General features: G+C 53.1%; 1 protein-coding gene across 1 annotated transcript in view; it reads right to left on the reverse strand.

Annotated features, from left to right (window-relative positions):
• Positions 1-19,940: 19,940 nt before the first annotated feature.
• Positions 19,941-24,526, reverse strand: part of efnb3b (ephrin-B3b) — a 101,359-nt gene continuing 96,773 nt past the window's right edge. Inside the window, exon 4 of the mRNA XM_072591366.1 lies at positions 19,941-20,480. Within this exon, the coding sequence (XP_072447467.1) occupies positions 19,960-20,480 (521 nt within the window). The 3' untranslated portion in view covers positions 19,941-19,959. The remainder of the gene's footprint in view (positions 20,481-24,526) is intronic.

Genomic DNA, 24,526 nt, shown 5'->3' on the forward strand with positions numbered 1-24,526 from the left:
CACTCCCTCGGTGTCTCTCCTCTCTCCCTCGGTGTCTCTCTCTCTCCCTCGGTGTCTCTCTCTCCCTCGGTGTCTCTCTCTCTCCCTCGGTCTCTCTCTCTCCCTCGGTGTCTCTCTCACTCCCTCGGTATCCGTCTCCCCATCCGCGGTGTCTCTCTCTCTCTCTCTCTCTCTCTCCCTCCCTCGGTCTCGGTCTCTCTCTCTCCCTCGGTGTCTCTCTTTCTCCCCTTGGTGTCTCTCCCTCCCTCGGTGTCTCTCTCTCTCCCTCCCTCGGTGTCTCTCTCCCTCCCTCGATCTCTCTCCCTCCCTCAGTCTCTCTCTCTCTCCCTCCCTCGGTGTCTCTCTCCCTCCCTCGGTCTCCTCTCTCTCTCCCTCGGTGTCTCTCTCTCTCTCCCTCGGTGTCTCTCTCTCTCTCCCTCAGTGTCTCTCTCACTCCCTCGGTCTCTCTCTCTCTCCCTCGGTGTCTCTACCTCCCTCGGTCTCTCTCTCTCTCTCTCTCTCTCTCCCTCCCTCGGTCTCTCTCTCTCCCTCGGTGTCTCTCTTTCTCCCTTGGTGTCTCTCCCTCCCTCGGTGTCTCTCTCTCTCCCTCCCTCGGTGTCTCTCTCCCTCCCTCGATCTCTCTCCCTCCCTCAGTCTCTCTCTCTCTCCCTCCCTCGGTGTCTCTCTCCCTCCCTCGGTCTCTCTCTCTCTCCCTCGGTGTCTCTCTCTCTCTCCCTCCCTCGGTCTCTCTCTCTCCCTCGGTGTCTCTCTTTCTCCCTTGGTGTCTCTCCCTCCCTCGGTGTCTCTCTCTCTCCCTCCCTCGGTGTCTCTCTCCCTCCCTCGATCTCTCTCCCTCCCTCAGTCTCTCTCTCTCTCCCTCCCTCGGTGTCTCTCTCTCTCCCTCGGTGTCTCTCTCTCTCCCTCGGTGTCTCTCTCTCTCTCCCTCGGTGTCTCTCTCTCTCCCTCGGTGTCTCTCTCTCTCCCTCGGTCTCTCTCTCTCCCTCGGTGTCTCTCTCACTCCCTCGGTATCCGTCTCCCCATCCGCGGTGTCTCTCTCTCTCTCTCTCTCTCTCTCCCCCCCTCGGTCTCTCTCTCTCCCTCGGTGTCTCTCTTTCTCCCTTGGTGTCTCTCCCTCCCTCGGTGTCTCTCTCTCTCCCTCCCTCGGTGTCTCTCTCCCTCCCTCGATCTCTCTCCCTCCCTCAGTCTCTCTCTCTCTCCCTCCCTCGGTGTCTCTCTCCCTCCCTCGGTCTCTCTCTCTCTCCCTCGGTGTCTCTCTCTCTCTCCCTCGGTGTCTCTCTCTCTCTCCCTCAGTGTCTCTCTCACTCCCTCGGTCTCTCTCTCTCTCCCTCGGTGTCTCTACCTCCCTCGGTCTCTCTCTCTCTCTCTCTCTCTCTCTCCCTCCCTCGGTGTCTCTCTCTCTCTCCCGGTACCTCTGGTCTTTCTGCCTCGCTGTCTCCCCCAATCTCTCTCTCTCTCACTCCTTCCCTCCGCTTACCCTGTCTCTCCCCATCTCCCCTCTCCCCTCCCCCTTCCCCTCCCGCTCAGCCTCTCCCCCTCCCCCTCCCCCTCCCTCTCCCCCTCCCCCCTCCTCTCTCTCTCTCTCTCTCTCCATCTCCCCCTCCCCCTTTCCCTCTCTCTCTCCCTCTCCCCCTCTCCCCCTCCCCCTCTCCCCCCTCCCTCTCTTGAACCACACTGGGGGCAGTATCTCTGAATGCTGAGCTCACTCACACACAGTCAATTCACATCAAAAGTGTACAGTCACACGATCTGAAATTACTGTGTGCTGCTGCTGCACTTATCATAGCAGAAGGCTGCAATTATTCATGTCTAAATTTAAACAATTCCTGGAGGGATTGGGGGGGTGGGGGGGATGTGGAGAGGGGGGAATGTTTAAAAATATTTCTGACATCCTGCTCAGTGAATCTGGCACTGTACCTTTCGTGAAGTCTCTTTCTGAGACAGGAATGTCAGATCTCGAGTCAATCTCTCCCTCCCACAAGCTGAGGTTGTGTTCTGAAGAAAGGTGATTGGATTCAAAACGTTAACCCTGTTTCTCTCTCTTCACAGACGCTGCCAGACCCGCGGAGTTTCTCCAGCAATTCCTAGTTGTTTTTCCCAATCAGTGACCTCGTGCCTTGACCACTTCCACATCCCTGCCCGGACTGTGTCAATCCCTGGGTTTCCTCAGCTCGGCTTCTCCCTCTCCACAACACTATCCATCCCTCACACCCCTCCCTATATCTGTAACCCCCCTCCATCCCTCACACTCCTCCCTATCTCTGTAACCCCCCTCCATCCCTCACACCCCTCCCTATATCTGTAACCCCCCTCCATCCCTCACACTCCTCCCTATCTCTGTAACCCCCCTCCATCCCTCACACCCCTCCCTATCTCTGTAACCCCCCTCCATCCCTCACACCCCTCCCTATCTCTGTAACTCCCTTCAGGCCCCACACCCCCTCCCTATCTCTGTAACCCCCTCCAACTCCTACACCCCCCTCCCTATCTCTGTAGCCCCCTCCTGCCCCTACACCCCCTCCCTATCTCTGTAAACCCCTCTAGCCCCTACATCCCCTCCCTATCTCCCTACTGACTCTCTTACAGTGCCCACGCCCTCAGCACTGACCCTCTGACAATGTGGCACCCCCTCAGCACTGACCCTCCGACAATGTGGTATTCCCTCAGCACTGACCCTCCGACAGTGTGGCACTCCCTCAGCACTGACCTACCGACAGTGCGGCACTCCCTCAGCACTGACCCTCCGACAGTGCGGCACTCCCTCAGCACTGACCCTCCGACAGTGCGGCACTCCCTCAGCACTGACCCTCCGACAGTGTGGCACTCCCTCAGCACTGACCCTCCGACAATGTGGTATTCCCTCAGCACTGACCCTCCGACAGTGTGGCACTCCCTCAGCACTGACCTACCGACAGTGCGGCACTCCCTCAGCACTGACCCTCCGACAGTGCGTCACTCCCTCAGCACCGACCCTCCGACAGTGCGTCACTCCCTCAGCACTGACCCTCCGACAGTGCGGCACTCCCTCAGCACTGACCCTCTGACAGTGCCCACTCCCTCAGCACTGACCCTCCGACAGTGCCCACTCCCTCAGCACTGACCCTCCGACAGTGCCCACTCCCTCAGCACTGACCCTCCGACAGTGCCCACTCCCTCAGCACTGACCCTGTGTGTATCTGTTATTGTATGTATAGGAATCTCTCCAGTTTTGCCCTGGATTTGTTCAGTAAGGTGTGGGTGATGTTCAGGCACAGTGAGAGCATTGTGTTCAAGATCTGGATGTGGCCTGAGCTGTTTTTGTTGTAAACTGTCATGACCTAAATCTTCCCAGCCTGCCAAGATCCATCCCTGGTTACTGAGAGGAGTTGTCCATTCAGTTGGCTGCGTTCATTGCTATGGTGACCAAATCCTGAGATGGACTGATTGGGAGAATCAATCTTTGAAACGACAGGTGAACAGAAGATGCTGGCGAGATGTGAATTCAGGGGGGTGTAATAGTCCGGATCCCAATCGGGAGGAGGGGACGAGCAGCAAGGAAGCTGCATTCTGCTAGCACCTTCAGCATCTCAGGATGTTCCAGGCCATGTTACTGTGGTTTTTTAAGTGCGGCCTCTGTTTTTGGAAGCTCAGGAATGGGAACAAGCGGTGCGGTTGGGTTGGACTATCTGGTCTCGAGACATGCAGCCTCAGGCCGGTTCTGGACTGACCCTCGGCCACAGAGCACAGTGTTATTCAATTTCTCCCTCAGATACTCATTCACTCACTGAGACCAACTTTACAATTCACTAAGTGACACCTTTCCCCATCCCTCTGTTCAGGCTACCAAAACCCCAGAGACCACCTCCCTTCTCCGTCACTCTCCCTCCTCTCTCCGTCTCTCTCCCTCCCTTCTCCGTCACTCTCCCTCCCTTCTCCATCTCTCTCTCCCTCCCTTCTCCATCTCTCTCTCCCTCCCTTCTCCATCTCTCTCTCCCTCCCTTCTCCATCTCTCTCCCTCCCTTCTCCGTCTCTCTCCCTCCTCTCTCCATCTCTCTCCCTCCCTTCTCCATCTCTCTCTCCCTCCCTTCTCCATCTCTCTCTCCCTCCCTTCTCCATCTCTCTCTCCCTCCCTTCTCCATCTCTCTCTCCCTCCCTTCTCCGTCTCTCTCCCTCCTCTCTCCATCTCTCTCCCTCCCTTCTCCATCTCTCTCCCTCCCTTCTCCATCTCTCTCTCCCTCCCTTCTCCATCTCTCTCCCTCCTTTCTCTGTCTCTCTCTCTCCCTCCCTTCTCCATCTCTCTCCCTCCTTTCTCCATCTCTCTCCCTCCTTTCTCTGTCTCTCTCTCTCCCTCCCTTCTCCATCTCTCTCCCTCCTTTCTCTGTCTCTCTCCCTCCCTTCTCCATCTCTCTCCCTCCCTTCTCCATCTCTCTCCCTCCTTTCTCCATCTCTCTCCCTCCCTTCTCCATCTCTCTCCCTCCTTTCTCCATCTCTCTCTCCCTCCCTTCTCCATCTCTCTCCCTCCTTTCTCTGTCTCTCTCCCTCCCTTCTCCATCTCTCTCCCTCCCTTCTCCATCTCTCTCCCTCCTTTCTCCATCTCTCTCTCCCTCCCTTCTCCATCTCTCTCCCTCCTTTCTGTCTCTCTCCCTCCCTTCTACATCTCTCTCCCTCCTTTCTCCATCTCTCTCCCTCCTTTCTCCATCTCTCTCTCCCTCCCTTCTCCATCTCTCTCCCTCCTTTCTCCATCTCTCTCCCTCCTTTCTCCATCTCTCTCCCTCCTTTCTCCATCTCTCTCCCTCCTTTCTCTGTCTCTCCCTCCTTTCTCCATCTCTCTCTCTCCCTCCCTTTCCATCTCTCTCCCTCCTTTCTCCATCTCTCTCTCTCCCTCCCTTCTCCATCTCTCTCCCTCCTTTCTCCATCTCTCTCCCTCCCTTCTCCATCTCTCTCCCTCCTTTCTCCATCTCTCCCTCCCTCTCTTCTCTATCTACCTCTCTCCATTCATCTCTCTCTCCATCCTCCATCTCTCCATTTTCCATCTCTCTCTCTCTCACTCCTTTCTCCATCTCCCTCTCCTCTGCTCCATCTCTCTCTGCATCTCTCCGTTCTTCATCTCTCTCTTTCTCTTCTCCATCTTTCTATTTCTCTTTCCATCTCTCTCCTCCATCTCTCTCTCTCTCCCTTCGTCAACTCTCTCTCTCCATCTCTCCCTTCTCCATCTCTCTCTCTCTCTCTCCCTTCTCTATCTCCCTCTCCACTCCATCTCTCTCTCTCTATCTCTTCCTACTCTTTCTCTTTCTCTCTCTCTCCCTTCTCCATCTCTCTATCCCTCTGCTCCATCTCTCTCTCTCTCTCTCTCTCTCCCTTCTCCATCTCCCTCTCCACTCCATCTCTCTCTCTCTATCTCTTCCTACTCTTTCTCTCTCTCTCTCTCTCCCTTCTCCATCTCTCTCTCCCTTCTCCATCTCTCTCTCTTCCCCTATCTAACTGCATCCTCTCTATTTCCTCGCTCAAAATATACAGTTATAGAAACAGACCCTTTGGTCCGACCATGTTCCCAAACTAAACTAGTCCCACCTGCCTGTTCCTGACCCATGTCCCTATAAACCCTTTCCCATTCATGAACTTATCCAAATGTAATAGTTCCCACATCCACCACTCCCTCAGGAAGTTCAGTTCACAGGAGAACAGCTCTCTGTGTAAAACATATTGCCCTTCGTGCCTTTTTTTAAATCTCTCTCCCCTCATATTAAAAATATGCCCCCCTAGTTTTGATATCCCCTACCCCAGGGAAAAGTCAGCTGCCCATTTACCCTACCGATGCCCCTCAGGATTTTACAAACCTTTGTAAGGTCAGCCCTCAGCCTCTGATGCTCCAGGGAGGAACGTTCCCAGTCTTTCCCCATAATTCCACATGTATATCTCTCTCCTCTCTCCATTTCTCTCTTCCTTCTCTTCAGTTCTAACTCTCAATTCCATCTCTCTGTCTCTCTCTCTCTCTCTCTCCACCATCTCTTCTCTCTATACATTCCATCCCCTCTCCATCCCTCTCTGTTTCTCACAGTCTGTCAGTTCTCACTCCGTGTGTTTCTAGGCTGGGATTTTGGAGAGGTTTAAGGGTTGGGGAGCTGGGGGATATCTGACCATGTCTCTGTCATTTTACTGTGGGGTTTTAAGCAGGATGCTGCACCGCCCTCCCCCCCCCCCCCACCGCCCCCCACCTCCCCCACCCCCCCACCGAGAGTGGGCTTGACCAGCCCCCACTCCACACCCTCCCTGTGTCTATCAGGCTGTTCAGCTCATCACTAACCGTCAGCTGTTACCTAGAACAGGATCTCTCCAGAATGTGTACAAATCAGGAGGTCAAATATCACCCTGTCTCTGCCCCTCTGTGAATCTGTCTCCCCCTCTGTCTCTGTCTGTCTGTCTGTGTCTCTGTCTGTCTGTCTGAAATCTCTCTGCATGTATGACTCTCTCTATCTCTGTCTGATCTCTCTCTCTCTGTCTCCTTCTGTGTTGTGTCTTTCTTGCTCTCTGTATCTCTGTGTATATGTGTCTCTCTCTCTATGTCTGTCTCTCTGTGTCTCTCTCTGCATGTATGTCTGTCTCTGTGTGTCTCTCTCTCTGTGTATGTCTGTCTCTCTCTCTCTGTGTACATCTGTCTCTGTCTCTCTCTGCGCGTATGTCTGTCTTCTCTCTGTACGTCTGTCTCTCTGTCTCTCTCTCTGAGTGCGCCTGTCTCTCTGTCTCTCTGCGTGTCTGTCTCTCTCTCTCTGTGTACGTCTGCCTCTCTGCGTGTATCTCTCTCTCTGAGTGCGTCCGTCTCTCTGTGTCTCTCTCTGTACATCTGTCTCTCTGTGTCTCTCTCTCTCTGCGTGTGTGTCTGTCTCTCTCTCAGTGTAAATCTGTCTCTCTGTGTGTCCCTCTCTGTGTATGTCTGTCAGTCTCTCTGTGTACATCTGTCTCTCTGCGTCTCTCTCTCTCTGCGTGTATGTCTGTCTCTCTCTCAGTGTAAATCTGTCTCTCTGTGTGTCCCTCTCTGTGTATGTCAGTCTGTCTCTCTGTGTACATCTGTCTCTCTGCGTCTCTCTCTGCATGAATGTCTATCTCTCTGTGTACGTCTCTCTCTCTCTGCGTGTATGTCTGTCTGTCTCTCTGTGTACATCTGTGTCTCTGGGTGTGACTCTCTGTGTACGTCTGTCTGTGTCTCTCTGCGTGTATGTCTGTCTCTGCGTGTATGTCTGTCTGTCTCTCTGTGTACATCTGTGTCTCTGGGTGTGACTCTCTGTGTACGTCTGTCTGTGTCTCTCTGCGTGTATGTCTGTCTCTCTCTGCGTGTATGTCTGTCTGTCTCTCTGTGTACATCTGTGTCTCTGGGTGTGACTCTCTGTGTACGTCTGTCTGTCTCTCTCTGCGTGTATGTCTGTCTGTCTCTCTGTGTACATCTGTGTCTCTGGGTGTGACTCTGTGTACGTCTGTCTGTGTCTCTCTGCGTGTATGTCTGTCTCTCTGTGTGTACATCTGTCTCTGTGTCTCTGTACGTGTATGTCTGTCTCTCTCTCTGCGTGTATGTCTGTCTCTCTGTGTCTCTGCGTGTATGTCTGTCTCTCTCTGTGTACATCTGTCTCTCTCTCTCTCTGTCTCTGTCTATATATGTCTTTATCTCTCTCTGTTTCTCTCTCTCTCTCTCTGTGTACATCTGTCTCTCTCTGTCTCTGTCTATATATGTCTTTATCTCTCTCTGTTTCTCTCTCTCTCTCTCACTTGATCTCCATGCTTCCATCGCCTCTGTCAGTCTGTCCTTCGCTCGACCCCTCTATCTTTCTCAGCCACACACTCAGTTGTTTTGTTTTCTCTCTGTCTCACTCTGAGCTGATATTCCCCAGATCTCTCTGTGTGTTTACAGTGCAGCAGGAGATGCCTTTGAATCGGAACTTCCCCCTCCAGTTTGTACAGCTTCTGACACTGGTTTCAGCCCTCAGTCAGTTTGTCAGGGGATCACTCTGGATCAGGAGTCTCAATACCATCAGTTAGTGATGGGGCAGGGGAACATTCCCAGGGTTAGTAGTCAGGGTTAATGGTTAAGGCTACGATTTATGAGTTAACATTATTAGTTAGTGGTTAGGATGTACGTTGAGGAGATAACTGTTTTAAGAGTTAGGTTCAGTAATCGGTAAACTGTTAATGGTTCATTTTTGGTCAATGGTTTATAGTTAAGTCTCTGGATGAGTTAATAGTGAGTTGTTAGTGTTAATGATTCCAGTGAATGGTTAGGATTTGGGTCAATTATCCAAGGTTAACTGTTAGTATTAATAGTTAGTAAATAGAGCTGGTAATTAATTGTTAATGGTCAGTGGTAAGCATTCAGAGTTAGGTTTAGAGTTCAGTCCCCAGTTGGTGGATGGGGAGCGGCAGGATTAATAATTAATGGTTACTGGTTAGAGTCAGGGGTGAAGGATTAAAATTAATGCCCAGTAGTTAAAGAACAGGATTAATAGTAATGGTTAGAGTCAATGGTTAAGGACTAAATTTAATGCCCGGTAGTTAATGAACAGGGTTAATGGCTAGTGATTAATATCAGTGGATAAGGATTAAGTTTAATGTTTAGTAGTTAATCAACAGGGTTAATGGTTAGTGGCTAGTATCAAGGATTAAGGGTTAATGCTCAGTAGTTAATGAACAGGGTTAAGGGTTATTGGTTAGAGTCAGGGTTTAAGGATAAAGATGACTGCCTGGTGGTTAAGAAACACGGTTATTGGTTAGTGATTACCAGTGGTTTGTGATGGGAGTTGACCAGATGCAGGAAAGGGTTAATCCTTGCTAACATGGCAAGTGGGAGCACATGAGAATGTTCTGTCACACTCAGTTCCATTCAGAGACAATTTCACAGCTCAATGCAGAATCGCCGTCTTCCGAAATAAAGTTATTAAATAATTATAGGCCACACCAACTAATGGCAATGTACACTTTATTAATTTATCATCGACATTCCGCAACGTTTTCCTTTCTATTGCACGTCAGCTCGATTTCTTCTGAAAGGGGCAGTCAGGGTGAACCTGCATGTCACCCAGTCTCGGTGAGTGCTCAGACCCGGAGTTACACTGACACCCAGTCTCGGTGAGTGCTCAGACCCGGAGTTACACTGTCACCCAGTCTCGGTGAGTGCTCAGACCCGGAGTTACACTGTCACCCAGTCTCCGGGTCTGAGCACTCACCGAGACTGGGTGACAGTGTAACTCCGGGTCTGAGCACTCACTGAGTTACACTGTCACCCAGTCTCGGTGAGTGCTCAGACCCAGAGTTACACTGTCACCCAGTCTCGGTGAGTGCTCAGACCCGGACTTACACTGTCACCCAGTCTCGGTGAGTGCTCAGACCCGGAGTTACACTGACACCCAGTCTCGGTGAGTGCTCAGACCCGGAGTTACACTGACACCCAGTCTCGGTGAGTGCTCAGACCCGGAGTTACACTGTCACCCAGTCTCGGTGAGTGCTCAGACCCGGAGTTACACTGTCACCCAGTCTCCGGGTCTGAGCACTCACCGAGACTGGGTGACAGTGTAACTCCGGGTCTGAGCACTCACTGAGTTACACTGTCACCCAGTCTCGGTGAGTGCTCAGACCCAGAGTTACACTGTCACCCAGTCTCGGTGAGTGCTCAGACCCGGACTTACACTGTCACCCAGTCTCGGTGAGTGCTCAGACCCGGAGTTACACTGACACCCAGTCTCGGTGAGTGCTCAGACCCGGAGTTACACTGTCACCCAGTCTCGGTGAGTGCTCAGACCCGGAGTTACACTGTCACCCAGTCTCGGTGAGTGCTCAGACCCGGAGTTACACTGTCACCCAGTCTCGGTGAGTGCTCAGACCCGGAGTTACACTGACACCCAGTCTCGGTGAGTGCTCAGACCCGGAGTTACACTGACACCCAGTCTCGGTGAGTGCTCAGACCCGGAGTTACACTGACACCCAGTCTCGGTGAGTGCTCAGACCCGGAGTTACACTGACACCCAGTCTCGGTGAGTGCTCAGACCCGGAGTTACACTGACACCCAGTCTCTGAGCTCGGCCTGTCAGACCCCAGGCCCCGGAAACTGGGTTCCACTCCCTGGGGATAGTCTCTCCTCAACCCTTGCACTAGTGCCTAGATCCTCCCTTAACCCTCTCTGTAACCCACTGAACTCCACCCTCTCTCAGCTCATCAACTGCAGAAACCTTCACCCGAAATACTGGGATGGCCAGACCCAGGCAGCAGCTCCCTCCAACCTGTCCCCCTCACTCCCACCCTGACCCATCACTCCCACCCTGTCCCCTCACTCCCACCCTGTCCCCTCACTCCCACCCTGACCCCCTCACTCCCACCCTGACCCCCTCACTCCCACCCTGACTACCTCACTCCCACCCTGACCCCTCACTCCCACCCTGTCCCCCTCACTCCCACCCTGACCCCCTCACTCCCACCCTGACCCCCTCACTCCCACCCTGACCCATCACTCCCACCCTGACCCATCACTCCCACCCTGACCCCCTCACTCCCACCCTGACCCCCTCACTCCCACCCTGACCCCCTCACTCCCACCCTGACCCCTCACTCCCACCCTGTCCCCCTCAATCCCACCCTGACCCATCACTCCCACCCTGTCCCCCTCACTCCCACCCTGACCCCCTCACTCCCACCCTGACCCCTCACTCCCACCCTGACCCCTCACTCCCACCCTGACCCCCTCACTCCCACCCTGTCCCCCTCACTCCCACCCTGTCCCCCTCACTCCCACCCTGACCCCTCACTCCCACCCTGACCCATCACTCCCACCCTGACCCCTCACTCCCACCCTGTCCCCCTCACTCCCACCCTGACCCATCACTCCCACCCTGACTACCTCACTCCCAATCTGTTCCCCTCAATCGTACCCTGTCCCCCTCACTCCCAGTCTGTCCCCCTCAGTCTACCCTCAACCAACTTCACCTTCACTCAAATCCAGTCCCACTTCCCTCGAAACCCCCTGACCCCACACAGGTTACCTCTCCAAAACCTTCATTTTCAAATCACCATCTGTGTCCACAAATGAAATCATCCCTATCTCTGTCACCCCCTCCAGTCCCTATACCCCCTCCCTATCTCTGTAACTCCCTCCAACCCCTACACCCCCTCCCTATCTCTGTCACCCCCCTCCAGTCCCTATACCCCCTCCCTATCTCTGTAACTCCCTCCGGCCCCTACACCCCCTCCCTATCTCTGTCACCCCCTCCAGCCCCTACACCCCCTCCCTATCTCTGTAACCCCCTCCAGCCCCTACACACCCTCCCTATCTCTGTAACCCCCTCCAGTCCCTATACCCCCTCCCCATCTCTGTAACCCCCTCCAGCCCCTACACCCCCTCCCTATCTCTGTCACCCCCTCCAGCCCCTACACCCCCTCCCTATCTCTGTAACCCCCTCCAGCCCCTACACACCCTCCCTATCTCTGTAACCCCCTCCAGCCCCTACACCCCCTCCCTATCTCTGTCAACTCCCACCAGCCCCTACACCCCCTCCCTATCTCTGTAACCCCCTCCAGCCCCTACACCCCCTCCCTCTCTCTGTCAACTCCCACCAGCCCCTACACCCACTTCCTATCTCTGTCACCCTCTCCAGCCTCTCCCTATCTCTGTCACCCCCTCCAGTCCCTACACCCCCTCCCTATCTCTGTCAACTCCCACCAGCCCCTACACCCACTTCCTATCTCTGTCACCCTCTCCAGCCTCTCCCTATCTCTGTCACCCCCTCCAGCCCCTACACCCCCTCAAGGCCCCACACCTCCTCCCTATCTCTGTAACCCCCTCCAGCCCCAACACCCCTTCCCTATCTCTGTAACCCCCTCCAGCTTCTATACCAAGGAATCTAATTGAGGGGTTCGGGGTGGTTTATATACAGAATAACAGTTCCCCGGGAGGGGGTTACAGACTGGAATCTAATCGAAGGGTTCGGGGTGGTTTATATACAGAATAATAGCTCCCCGGGAGGGAGTTACAGACTTGAATCTAATCGAGGGGTTCAGGGTGGTTTATATACAGAATAACAGATACCCCGGGAGGGAGTTACAGACTGGAATCTAATCAAGGGGCTCGGGGTAGGTTTATATATAGAATAACAGATACCCTGGGAGGGAGTTACAGACTGGAATCTAATCGAAGGGTTCGGGGTGGTTTATATACAGAATAACAGCTCCCCGGGAGGGGGTTACAGACTGGAATCTAATCGAAGGGTTCGGGGTGGTTTATATACAGAATAACTGTTCCCCGGGAAGGGGTTACAGACTGGAATCTAATCAAGGGGCTCGGGGTGGGTTTATATATAGAATAACAGATACCTCGGGAGGGAGTTACAGACTGGAATCTAATTGAGGGGTTCGGGGTGGTTTACATACAGAATAACAGCTCCCGGGAGGGAGTTACAGACTGGAATCTAATTGAGGGGTTTGGGGGGGTTTATATACAGAATAACAGATATCCGGGAGGGAGTTACAGACTGAAATCTAATCGAGGGGCTCGGGGTGGTTTATATACAGAATAACAGATACCCCGGGAGGGAGTTACAGACTGAAATCTAATCAAGGGGCTCGGGGTGGTTTATATACAGAATAACAGAGACCCCGGGAGGGAGTTACAGACTGAAATCTAATCAAGGGGCTCGGGGTGGTTTATATACAGAATAACAGATATCCGGGAGGGAGTTACAGACTGAAATCTAATCAAGGGGCTCGGGGTGGTTTATATACAGAATAACAGATACCCCGGGAGGGAGTTACAGACTGGAATCTAATCGAGGGGCTCGAGGTGGTTTATATACAGAATAACAGATACCCCGGGGAGGGAGTTACAGACTGGAATCTAATCGAGGGGTTCGGGGTGGGGTTTATATACAGAATAACAGCTCCCCGGGAGGGAGTTACAGACTGGAATCTAATCGAGGGGCTCGAGGTGGTTTATATACAGAATAACAGAGACCCCGGGAGGGAGTTACAGACTGGAATCTAATCGAGGGGTTCGGGGTGGTTTATATACAGAATAACAGAGACCCCGGGAGGGGGTTACAGACTGGAATCTAATCGAGGGGCTCGAGGTGGTTTATATACAGAATAACAGAGACCCCGGGAGGGAGTTACAGACTGGAATCTAATCGAGGGGTTCGGGGTGGTTTATATACAGAATAACAGAGACCCCGGGGAGGGAGTTACAGACTGGAATCTAATCGAGGGGCTCGAGGTGGTTTATATACAGAATAACAGATACCCCGGGAGGGAGTTACAGACTGGAATCTAATCGAGGGGTTCGGGGTGGTTTATATACAGAATAACAGATACCCCGGGAGGGAGTTACAGACTGGAATCTAATCGAGGGGCTCGGGGTGGGGTTTATATACAGAATAACAGATACCCCGGGAGGGAGTTACAGACTGGAATCTAATCGAGGGGTTCGGGGTGGTTTATATACAGAATAACAGATACCCCGGGGAGGGAGTTACAGACTGGAATCTAATCGAGGGGCTCGAGGTGGTTTATATACAGAATAACAGATACCCCGGGAGGGAGTTACAGACTGGAATCTAATTGAAGGGTTCGGGGTGGTTTATATACAGAATAACAGATACCCCGGGGAGGGAGTTACAGACTGGAATCTAATCGAGGGGTTCGGGGTGGTTTATATACAGAATAACAGAGACCCCGGGAGGGAGTTACAGACTGGAATCTAATCGAGGGGTTCGGGGGGGGGTTTATATACAGAATAACAGATACCCCGGGAGGGAGTTACAGACTGGAATCTAATCGAGGGGTTCGGGGGGGGGGTTTATATACAGAATAACAGATATCCCGGGGAGGGAGTTACAGACTGTAATCTAATCGAGGGGTTCGGGGTGGGGTTTATATACACAATAACAGATACCCCGGGAGGGAGTTACAGACTGGAATCTAATCGAGGGGTTCGGGGTGGTTTATATACAGAATAACAGATACCCCGGGAGGGAGTTACAGACTGGAATCTAATCGAGGGGTTCGGGGTGGTTTATATACAGAATAACAGCTCCCCGGGAGGGAGTTACAGACTGGAATCTAATCGAGGGGCTCGAGGTGGTTTATATACAGAATAACAGAGACCCCGGGAGGGAGTTACAGACTGGAATCTAATCGAGGGGTTTGGGGGGGTTTATATACAGAATAACAGATACCCCGGGGAGGGAGTTACAGACTGGAATCTAATCGAGGGGTTCGGGGTGGTTTATATACAGAATAACAGATACCCCGGGAGGGAGTTACAGACTGGAATCTAATCGAGGGGCTCGGGGTGGTTTATATACAGAATAACAGCTCCCCGGGAGGGAGTTACAGACTGGAATCTAATCGAGGGGTTCGGGGTGGTTTATATACAGAATAACAGATACCCTGGGGAGGGAGTTACAGACTGGAATCTAATCGAGGGGCTCGGGGTGGTTTATATACAGAATAACAGCTCCCCGGGAGGGAGTTACAGACTGGAATCTAATCGAGGGGTTCGGGGTGGTTTATATACAGAATAACAGCTCCCCGGGAGGGAGTTACAGACTGGAATCTAATCGAGGGGCTCAGGGTGGTTTATATATAGAATAACAGATACCCCGGGGAGGGAGTTACAGACTGGAATCTAATCGAGGGGCTCAGGGTGGTTTATATACAGAATAACAGATACCCCGGGGAGGGAGTTACAGACTGGAATCTAATCGAGGGGCTCAGGGTGGTTTATATATAGAATAACAGATACCCCGGGGAGGGAGTTACAGACTGGAATCTAATCGAGGGGTTCGGGGTGGTTTATATACAGAATAACAGATACCCGGGAGGGAGTTACAGACTGGAATCTAATCGAGGGGTTCGGGGTGGTTTATATACAGAATAACAGATACCCCGGGAGGGAGTTACAGACTGGAATCTAATCGAGGGGTTTGGGGTGGGGTTTATATACAGAATAACAGATACCCCGGGGGAGGGAGTTACAGACTGGAATCTAATCGAGGGGCTCGGGGTGGTTTATATACAGAATAACAGATACCCCGGGGAGGGAGTTACAGACTGGAATCTAATCGAGGGGTTCGGGGTGGTTTATATACAGAATAACAGATACCCGGGAGGGAGTTACAGACTGGAATCTAATCGAGGGGTTCGGGGTGGTTTATATACAGAATAACAGATACCCCGGGAGGGAGTTACAGACTGGAATCTAATCGAGGGGTTCGGGGTGGGGTTTATATACAGAATAACAGCTCCCCGGGAGGGAGTTACAGACTGGAATCTAATCGAGGGGTTCGGGGTGGTTTATATACAGAATAACAGATACCCCGGGGAGGGAGTTACAGACTGGAATCTAATCGAGGGGTTCGGGGTGGTTTATATACAGAATAACAGATACCCCGGGGAGGGAGTTACAGACTGGAATCTAATCGAGGGGTTCGGGGTGGTTTATATACAGAATAACGGATACCCCGGGAGGGAGTTACAGACTGGAATCTAATCGAGGGGCTCGGGGTGGTTTATATACAGAATAACAGATACCCCGGGAGGGAGTTACAGACTGGAATCTAATCGAGGGGCTCGGGGTGGTTTATATACAGAATAACGGATACCCCGGGAGGGAGTTACAGACTGGAATCTAATCGAGGGGCTCGGGGTGGTTTATATACAGAATAACAGATACCCCGGGAGGGAGTTACAGACTGGAATCTAATCGAGGGGCTCGGGGTGGTTTATATACAGAATAACGGATACCCCGGGAGGGAGTTACAGACTGGAATCTAATCGAGGGGCTCGGGGTGGTTTATATACAGAATAACAGATACCCCGGGGAGGGAGTTACAGACTGGAATCTAATCGAGGGGTTCGGGGTGGTTTATATACAGAATAACAGATACCCCGGGGAGGGAGTTACAGACTGGAATCTAATCGAGGGGTTCGGGGTGGTTTATATACAGAATAACGGATACCCCGGGAGGGAGTTACAGACTGGAATCTAATCGAGGGGCTCGGGGTGGTTTATATACAGAATAACAGATACCCCGGGAGGGTGTTACAGACTGGAATCTAATCGAGGGGCTCGGGGTGGTTTATATACAGAATAACAGATACCCCGGGAGGGAGTTACAGACTGGAATCTAATCGAGGGGCTCGGGGTGGTTTATATACAGAATAACAGATACCCCGGGGAGGGAGTTACAGACTGGAATCTAATCGAGGGGAATGATTAAGTTAAGAGCTCACACAAAGGGCCTGCTGCATCTGAATGAATTCTTTCTGTGAGATGTTGTGGGAATGTGAAGAGAGAATGAAAGTAACAGAACAATCTTGTTAAAAAACTCATTTATTGGTGGTAAGTCCAGTGAGGTTATTTTTCACAAGAAAAGACTGTGCATTAACCTGGTCACAAGGTGCAGACAGAATCAAAGACAAAATTAACAAAACTGACATTCAGCATCTTAGGAGATGAGGAATCTCAGAGGATTCCTCCCAGTCCCACCTTCTCTCAGATGCTGAATCCAGTGCTAATTTTTTTTTAGTTTTTTTTGCATAATTTAAACTCTAGGAACATTTCTTCAGTTGAGAAAATACTCATGTACTTTACAAAAATTAAAAAAGGCTAAAAAATAAAGCAATTATTTACATCACATACAAATGAGGTGTAAAATGAAAGACTGTTGCATTGTCCTGGATCACGGGAGAACGCTCTTTCAAAATACACAAATTTTCTAAAAAGGTGTCACAAAGACGTTACGCGGGGGATTGGGGTGAGGGGAGGGGGGGGGCATCACAAACTTAGCACTCTGCTTCTCTCATTCCCATTTGTACCAAACACGACCCCAGTGTCTGAGTGACATGAGGGAGGGAGAGGGGGAGAGGGAGACAATATGGAGGAAGAGGTTGGGGGAAGAGAGAGAGAGGGAGGAAGAGAGAGAGAGACACAGAGAGAGAGAGAGAGAGAGAGAGAGATGCAGAGAGAGAGACACACACACACACAGAGTGAGAGAGACAGAGAGCGAGAGAGAGAAAGACGGGTGGGCAGAGAGACAGAGAGAGAGAGACATGGAGGGAGGGAGTGAGAGAGACAGAGGGGGGGGTGGGGCAGAGAGACAGAGAGAGTGAGAGAGAGACAGAGAGGGAGAGAGTGAGAGGGACAGAGAGAGCGAGCATGGGGCAGAGAGTCTGAGAGGCCTGGGAATTGTAAGGACTTGAGGAGCTCACTCTGCCCGAACCTAGCCCTTACCCCTTTGTCCAACAACCACACAGCATCTCGCCACCATCCCCTCCTGCAGCAGGAGCACAGCAAGATCCCAGAGCCTGCCACACCAGGGGCCACCTGATGGGAGGCTCTGGGAAGATGAACAGAGGCAGTGGAGTTAACAAGAGGATGGGTTTACAGAGAGAACAGTAGCAACACTCCCAGATCCCGGAGCCCGGACCACAGGGAACACTCCGAGAGAAAGTAACAATGACATACAGTGGACACAAGACAGACCTGGATCTCCCACACGGACCCGGATCTCCCACACGGACCCGGATCTCCCACACGGACCCGGATCTCCCACACGGACCCGGATCGTCCACACGGACCCGGATCTCCCACACGGACCCGGATCTCCCACACGGACCCGGATCGTCCACACGGACCCGGATCTCCCATACGGACCCGGATCGTCCACACGGACCCGGATCGTCCACACGGACCCGGATCTCCCACACGGACCCGGATCATCCACACGGACCCGGATCTCCCACTCGGACCCGGATCGTCCACACGGACCCGGATCTCCCACACGGACCCGGATCGTCCACACGGACCCGGATCGTCCACACGGACCCGGATCGTCCACACGGACCCGGATCTCCCACTCGGACCCGGATCTCCCACACGGACCCGGATCTCCCACACGGACCCGGATCGTCCACACGGACCCGGATCTCCCACTCGGACCCGGATCTCCCACACGGACCCGGATCGTCCACACGGACCCGGATCGTCCACACGGACCCGGATCTCCCACACGGACCCGGATCATCCACACGGACCCGGATCTCCCACACGGACCCGGATTGTCCACACGGACCCGGATCGTCCACACGGACCCGGATCGTCCACACAGACCTGGATCGTCCACACGGACCCGGATCGTCCACACGGACCCGGATCGTCCACACGGACCCGGATCTCCCACACGGACCTGGATTTCCCACACGGCTGTGAGCAGGACAAACCATTTCCCAACCAGGGAGAGAATCAAACAAGGCCAAGTTCAAATGGGACAGAGACAGTGTAGAGGAAGCTTTACTCTGTATCTAACCCCGTGCTGTCCCTGTCCCTGGGAGTGTTTGATGGGGGACAGTGTAGAGGGAGCTTTACTCTGTATCTAACCCCGTGCTGTCCCTGTCCTGGGAGTGTTTGATGGGGGACAGTGTAGAGGGAGCTTTACTCTGTATCTAACCCCGTGCTGACCTTGTTCTGGGAATGTTTGATGGGGGACAGTGTAGAGGAAGCTTTACTCTGTATCTAACCCCGTGCTGTCCCTGTCCCTGGGAGTGTTTGATGGGGGACAGTGTAGAGGGAGCTTTACTCTGTATCTAACCCCGTGCTGTCCATGTCCTGGGAGTGTTTGATGGGGAGACAGTGTAGAGGAGCTTTACTCTGTATCTAACCCCGTGCTGTCCCTGTCCTGAGAGTGTTTGATGGGGGGGACAGTGTAGAGGGAGCTTTACTCTGTATCTGACCCCGGGCTGTCCCTGTCCCTGGGAGTGTTTGATGGGGACAGTGTAGAGGAACTTTACTCTGTATCTAACCCCGTGCTCTCCTTGTCCCTGGGAGTGTTTGATGGGGGGGACAGTGTAGAGGGAGCTTTACTCTGTATCTAACCCCGTGCTGTCCCTGTCCTGAGAGTGTTTGGTTGGGGAACAGATGATCCTGGAATGGTCGCTTCCCTCTCAACATGCTGAGAATGTTCCTCGGTCTGGGATTGGGAAGTTTGAGTCCAGTGTGCACTCAGCTCAAAGCCGTAATGATTTCCTTTCGTTAGGAATTGCCTGGGAACGTTGGAACGCCATCCACTCTCCCCCCACACCCCGGAGCCAGATGGAGGTGAATTTGTCCATTTCTCCAGCTGTTTTGGGTCTTCAAATCCATTTATTCCAACATGGTTTCCCAGCTCACAAGCTGGAAGGAGCGGGGGAGGGGTGTGTAGGTGGTGCTGCAGGGGGCTTTGCTGGGGGGGTCAGAGTTCAGGCCCTTGGGCGGGTACCCTTGACCAACTCCCCCAGGATCTTCGAATTCCGACATCAGGCTCCCGTCCGGCTCTACGCCCAATGTCCAAACCTAGGGAGGGAGGTGAGGGAAGTGGGAGTGAGGAACCATTGATCCCATTGAATGGTGCAGAAGGGCTGAATGGCCTCCTGCTGTTCCTCTGGTGGTCACATCCTTGTTCCTCATCGTCACGTTTTCCCCTTGTCACAGAAATGGACTTTGTTTTACCCCCCACCGTCCCAGCTGGCTGTGCACTCCTCAGAGCTGGGAGGGTCAGGCGTTGAGTTGGGTCTTTGTTCCCCACCCCCCCCTCCAGCTTTGGGGAGTGGGGGCAGCTCCATCTTCCTTTACTGGTCTCCTCCCTCATCCCTCTCAGAGTGTCCCACGAAATCAGGTTTTCGACACCCGGTCGGGTGCTCACCCTCGGTCCTGAAGGATCACCCCCCCCCCCCTCCCCCGCCTCAGAAACCCGCTCAGCTTCTGGAAGGTTCTGAGGAGCGTCCCATCACCTCCCCTCTCACCCCCCCCCACCCCACAGGAAGCACAATTCGTTCGTCCAGTTCAACGGCCTTCGTCACCAGGGTCCTTCCATCGCACTCACTCCGGAATGTTCCGGAAGGAAAACGCCAGCCCCAGTCTCACCCATTCCCCCCACCCCTCCCCAAACCCCCGCCCCCCCCCCGTCGCCCCTCCCCCTCCCCTCACACCTTGTAGTAAATGTTGGCGGGGCTCTGAGGTGGCAACTCTTGGACGATGTAGACAGGATGGCCGTAGTCACCGCTCACCTTCTCGTAGTGAGGACAGAAGCTGCTGTCGGAAGTCCTGAGGGGGATGATGATGTCGCTGGGCTCGGAGCCTGACCCATTGTTGTTGCTGGCTGTGCCCCGTTTGGGGCTGGTCAAGGTGCTAAGGTGGAGGGATGGGCGATGTCCTTCAGCCAGTTTGGATCGCCGCCGTCGGTAACACAGAACAGCCACGACGGTGCCGGAGACAAGCAGCAAGAACACAATCCCACCTGCCACGCCGGCAATCAGCGGGGTGTTGGAGGTTGGCACCGCACCGTGTTCCTGGTCGTCCAGCTCACTGGAGTTGGAAACCAGCACTGAGGAGAGCGAAGGGAGGACCACCATTAATAACACAGCAGCATCGATCTGTCTCCTGTCCCAAACCGTCCCAGCGACTAAGGGAACCACAGCCTGAACCAGGATACCTCGTCCAAACCCTAATCCCCATCCCCAATCCCGACCCTAAACCCCATCCCCAATCCCGACCCTAAACCACAACCACAATCCCGACCCTAATCCCCATCCCCAATCCCGACCCTAAACCCCATCCCCAATCCCGACCCTAAACCCCATCCCCAATCCTGACCCTAATCCCCATCCCCAATCCCGACCCTAAACCCCATCCCCAATCCCGACCCTAAACCCCATCCCCAATCCCGACCCTAAACCCCATCCCCAATCCCGACCCTAAACCACAACCACAATCCTGACCCTAATCCCCATCCCCAATCCCAATCCCCATCCCCAATCCCAACCCTAAACCCCATCCCCAATCCCAAACCCCACCCCCAATCCCGACCCTAAACCCCATTCCCAATCCCAAACCCCATCCCCATTCCCAATCCCAAACCCCATCCCCATTCTCAATCCCAAACCTCATTCCCATCCCAAACCCCATCCCCAATCCCGACCCTAAACACCATTCCCAATCCTGACCCTAAACACCATTCCCAATCCTGACCCTAAACCCTATTCCCAATCCCAACCCTAATTCCCATCCCCAATCCCGACCCTAAACCCCAACCACAATCCCAACCCTAAACCCCATTCCCAATCCCAAACCCCATCCCCAATCCTGACCCTCAACCCCATCCACAATCCCGACCCTAATCTCCATCCCAATCCCGACCCTAAACCCCATTCCCAATCCCAAACCCCATTCCCAAACCCCATACCCAATCCCAACCCTAAATTACAGTGTGGAAACAGGCCCTTTGGCCCAACAAGTCCACACTGACCCGCAGAAGCGTAACCCACCCATACCCCTACATTTACCCCTTACCTAACACTATGGGCAATTTAGCATGGCCAATTCACCTAACCTGCACATTTTTGGACTGTGGAGGAAACCGGAGCACCCGGAGGAAATCCACGCAGACACGGGGAGAATGTGCAAACTCCACACAGTCAGTCGCCTGAGTTGGGAATTGAACCCGGGTCTCTGGCGCTGTGAGGCAGCAGTGCTAACCACTGTGCCATCGTGCCGCCCACTAGTAGATGCAGAGGTTACAGGAGCAAAGACAATGATGCTGGCTGTCTATAAGATCACAATATTTTATTCACTCAAGGGGTGTGGGCATCACTGGCTGAGCCCAGTATTTCTTGCCCCGTTCCTAGTTGCCCCCATCGAGAAGGTGGGGGGTGAGCTGCCTTCTTGACCCACTGCAGTCCATGTGCTGGAGGGTAGACCCACAATGTCCCTGAGGGAGGGAATCCCAGGATTCGGACCCAGCCACACTGAGGGAACGGTGATATATTCCCAAGTCAGGATGGTGAGGGGCTCGGAGGGGAACTTGCAGGGGGTGGGGTTCCCATGTATCTGCTGCCCCTTGTCCTTCTAGATGGAAGTGGCTGTGGGTTTGGAAGGTGCTGCCTGAGGGTCTTTGGTGAGTTTCTGCAGCGCATCTTGTAGATGGTAGACATTTATGTCATCAGGGTTGTAACTGTACTGGAACAACTGTACACTATGCTCCAGGTGAGGTCTAACCAGTGTCTTGTATACCCCCCCGCCCCCCGCTGTTGTAGTCTATGACCCTATTAATGAACTATCGGAACTCTGGTTGCTTTATTGACCCTCTCTCTCGCTGCAGGCTTTGGGACATGTATTTGATCTCTCGCTGCAGCTTCTGTAACGCTACACTCTGCACTCTGCTCTCTCACCCTGATGTGCTCAGGTAAGGTATGGTTTGCCTGGTGAGCACGCAAAACAATACTTTTCACTGTATCTCAGCACAATATGAAGGCAAATGCAATATGGTCCTTCATTGCTGGAGGGATGGAGTTTAAGAACAGGGAGTTTATACTGCAGCTGTACAGGGAGCTGGGGAGGCCACACCTGGAATACTGTGTACCTCACTTGAGAAAGGTTGTACTGGCACTGGAAGGGGGTGCAGAGGAGGTTCACTCGGTTGATTCTGGGGTTGAGAGGTGTGCCTTATGAGGAAAGGTGAAGGTGAACACACACACCAGCTGGTTTCTTAACAGTTTCTACCTGACTGTCGTTAGAATGGACTCACAGACTCTTAACCTGTGTTCATCTTTTTGCCACTGTTTCCCTATTATTTACTCTCTGTGCGACTTCACTCTGTGATCTGCCTGGATTGCTCACAAGACAAAGCTTTTCACTGTGTCTCGGTGCACGGGACAATCAATTCAATCTAGATCGAGTAGTTTGGGATTGTACACGTTGGAATTTAGAAAAATGAGAGGGGATTGTATAGAAACATCTAAACTGACGAAGGGAATAGACAAGGTAGAAGCAGGGAGGCTGTTTATACTGGTGGGTGAAACAAACCCGGGGGGTATAACCTCAAAATACAGGGGGAGGAGGGGGTGGGAGCAGATTTCGGGCCGAACTGAGGAGGAACCTCTTCCCCCAGAGGGTTGGGAATCTGTGGAATTCCCCGCCCAGGGAAGTGGTTGAGGCTTCCTCAGTAAATGTTTTTAAAGCTAAGATAGATATTTGAATGAAGGGTTATGGTGAGGGAGCGGGTCATCGAGACATACAGCAGGGAAACAGACCCTTCGGCCCAACAGTGGAACAGAGTCCATGATCTTATTGAGTGACGGAGGAGACTCAAGGGGTTGCGTGGCCTACCCCTGCTCCTGTTTCTAACGTTCTTACAATAAATCAAATCAAAATTTGTCTCGTCTGATTTGCCTGTAACTGAGCTATTGACCCCCAGATCATTATGTTTGAGGTTCTGCTTTATAACCTTGGCTCTAGCTCCTGACGAGTCCCTGTCAGCATGAGCAGTAACTACAGAGACATAACAACTTGACCCTGTCCCTCCCAGCTCCTCTCCAGTTCCCAATCCGACATTCCAAACTCTGGGAATCTTCTAGCGACTGCTGGACCCAGTCCAACAGATCCGACACGGATCCCTTCACAAAGTAAAAACTGAAAGAACTGCAGATTCTGGAAATCAACACCACAAACAGAACTTGCTGGAAAAGCTCAGCAGGTCTGGCTGCATCTGTACAGAGAAATCAGAGTTAACGTTTCGGGGTCCAGTGACCTTCACACCGAGGTCATTTCCCCTCACCCTGAAACAGGAGACCCTCTGAGTGTCAAGCAGCAGGTGGGTGACTGCATTCCCCAGAAAAGGGCTCAAACTGAGCTTCAGTTTTACTATGAACCAGCCGTTTCACAAACTGATTACCGCAAAAGATCCAATCACAAATCCGAACCTTCAATCTAACCAGAGAAAGGAAGGCAAGAGTGAGGGAGAGAGGAGGAGGGATGGAGAGATGGAGAGGGGGGAGATGGAGAAGGGGGGGATGGAGAGAGATGGAGAGAGAGGGGGATTTAGGGATGGAGAGAGGGGGGTGGAGAGAGATAGAGAGAAGGGATGGAGAGATGGAGAGAGGGGAGATGGAGAGAGGGGAGATGGAGAGATGGAGAGAGAAGGGATGGAGAGATGGAGAGAGGGGAGATGGAGAGAGGGGAGGTGGAGAGATGGAGAGAGAAGGGATGGAGAGATGGAGTGAGATGGAGAGAGGGGGGGAACGGAGAGAGGGGGGAAGGAGACGGGGGGGATGGAGGGATGGAGAGATGGAGAGAGGGGGATGTAGGGATGGAGAAAGGGGAGATGGAGGGGGAGATGGAGAGATGGGGGGTATGGAGTGAGATGGGGAGAGAAGGGATGGAGAGATGGAGAGAGGGGGGATGGAGAGATGGAGAGAGGGGGATGGAGAGATGGAGAGAGGGGGGATGGAGAGATGGAGAGAGGGGGATGTAGGGATGGAGAGAGGGGGGATGGAGAGATGGAGAGAGGGGGATGGAGAGATGGAGAGAGGGGGGATGGAGAGATGGAGAGAGGGGGATGGAGAGATGGAGAGAGGGGGGATGGAGTTAGATGGAGAGAGGAGGGATGGAGAGAGGGGGGGAATAGAGGGATAGAGAGAGGGGGATGGAGAGAGTTGGAAAAAGGGGGGATGGAGAGATGGAGAGAGAAGAGATGGAGAGATGAAGAGAGGGGGG

This window comes from Chiloscyllium punctatum, chromosome 21 (genome assembly GCF_047496795.1).
Source record: "Chiloscyllium punctatum isolate Juve2018m chromosome 21, sChiPun1.3, whole genome shotgun sequence".
Lineage (NCBI taxonomy): Eukaryota > Metazoa > Chordata > Chondrichthyes > Orectolobiformes > Hemiscylliidae > Chiloscyllium > Chiloscyllium punctatum.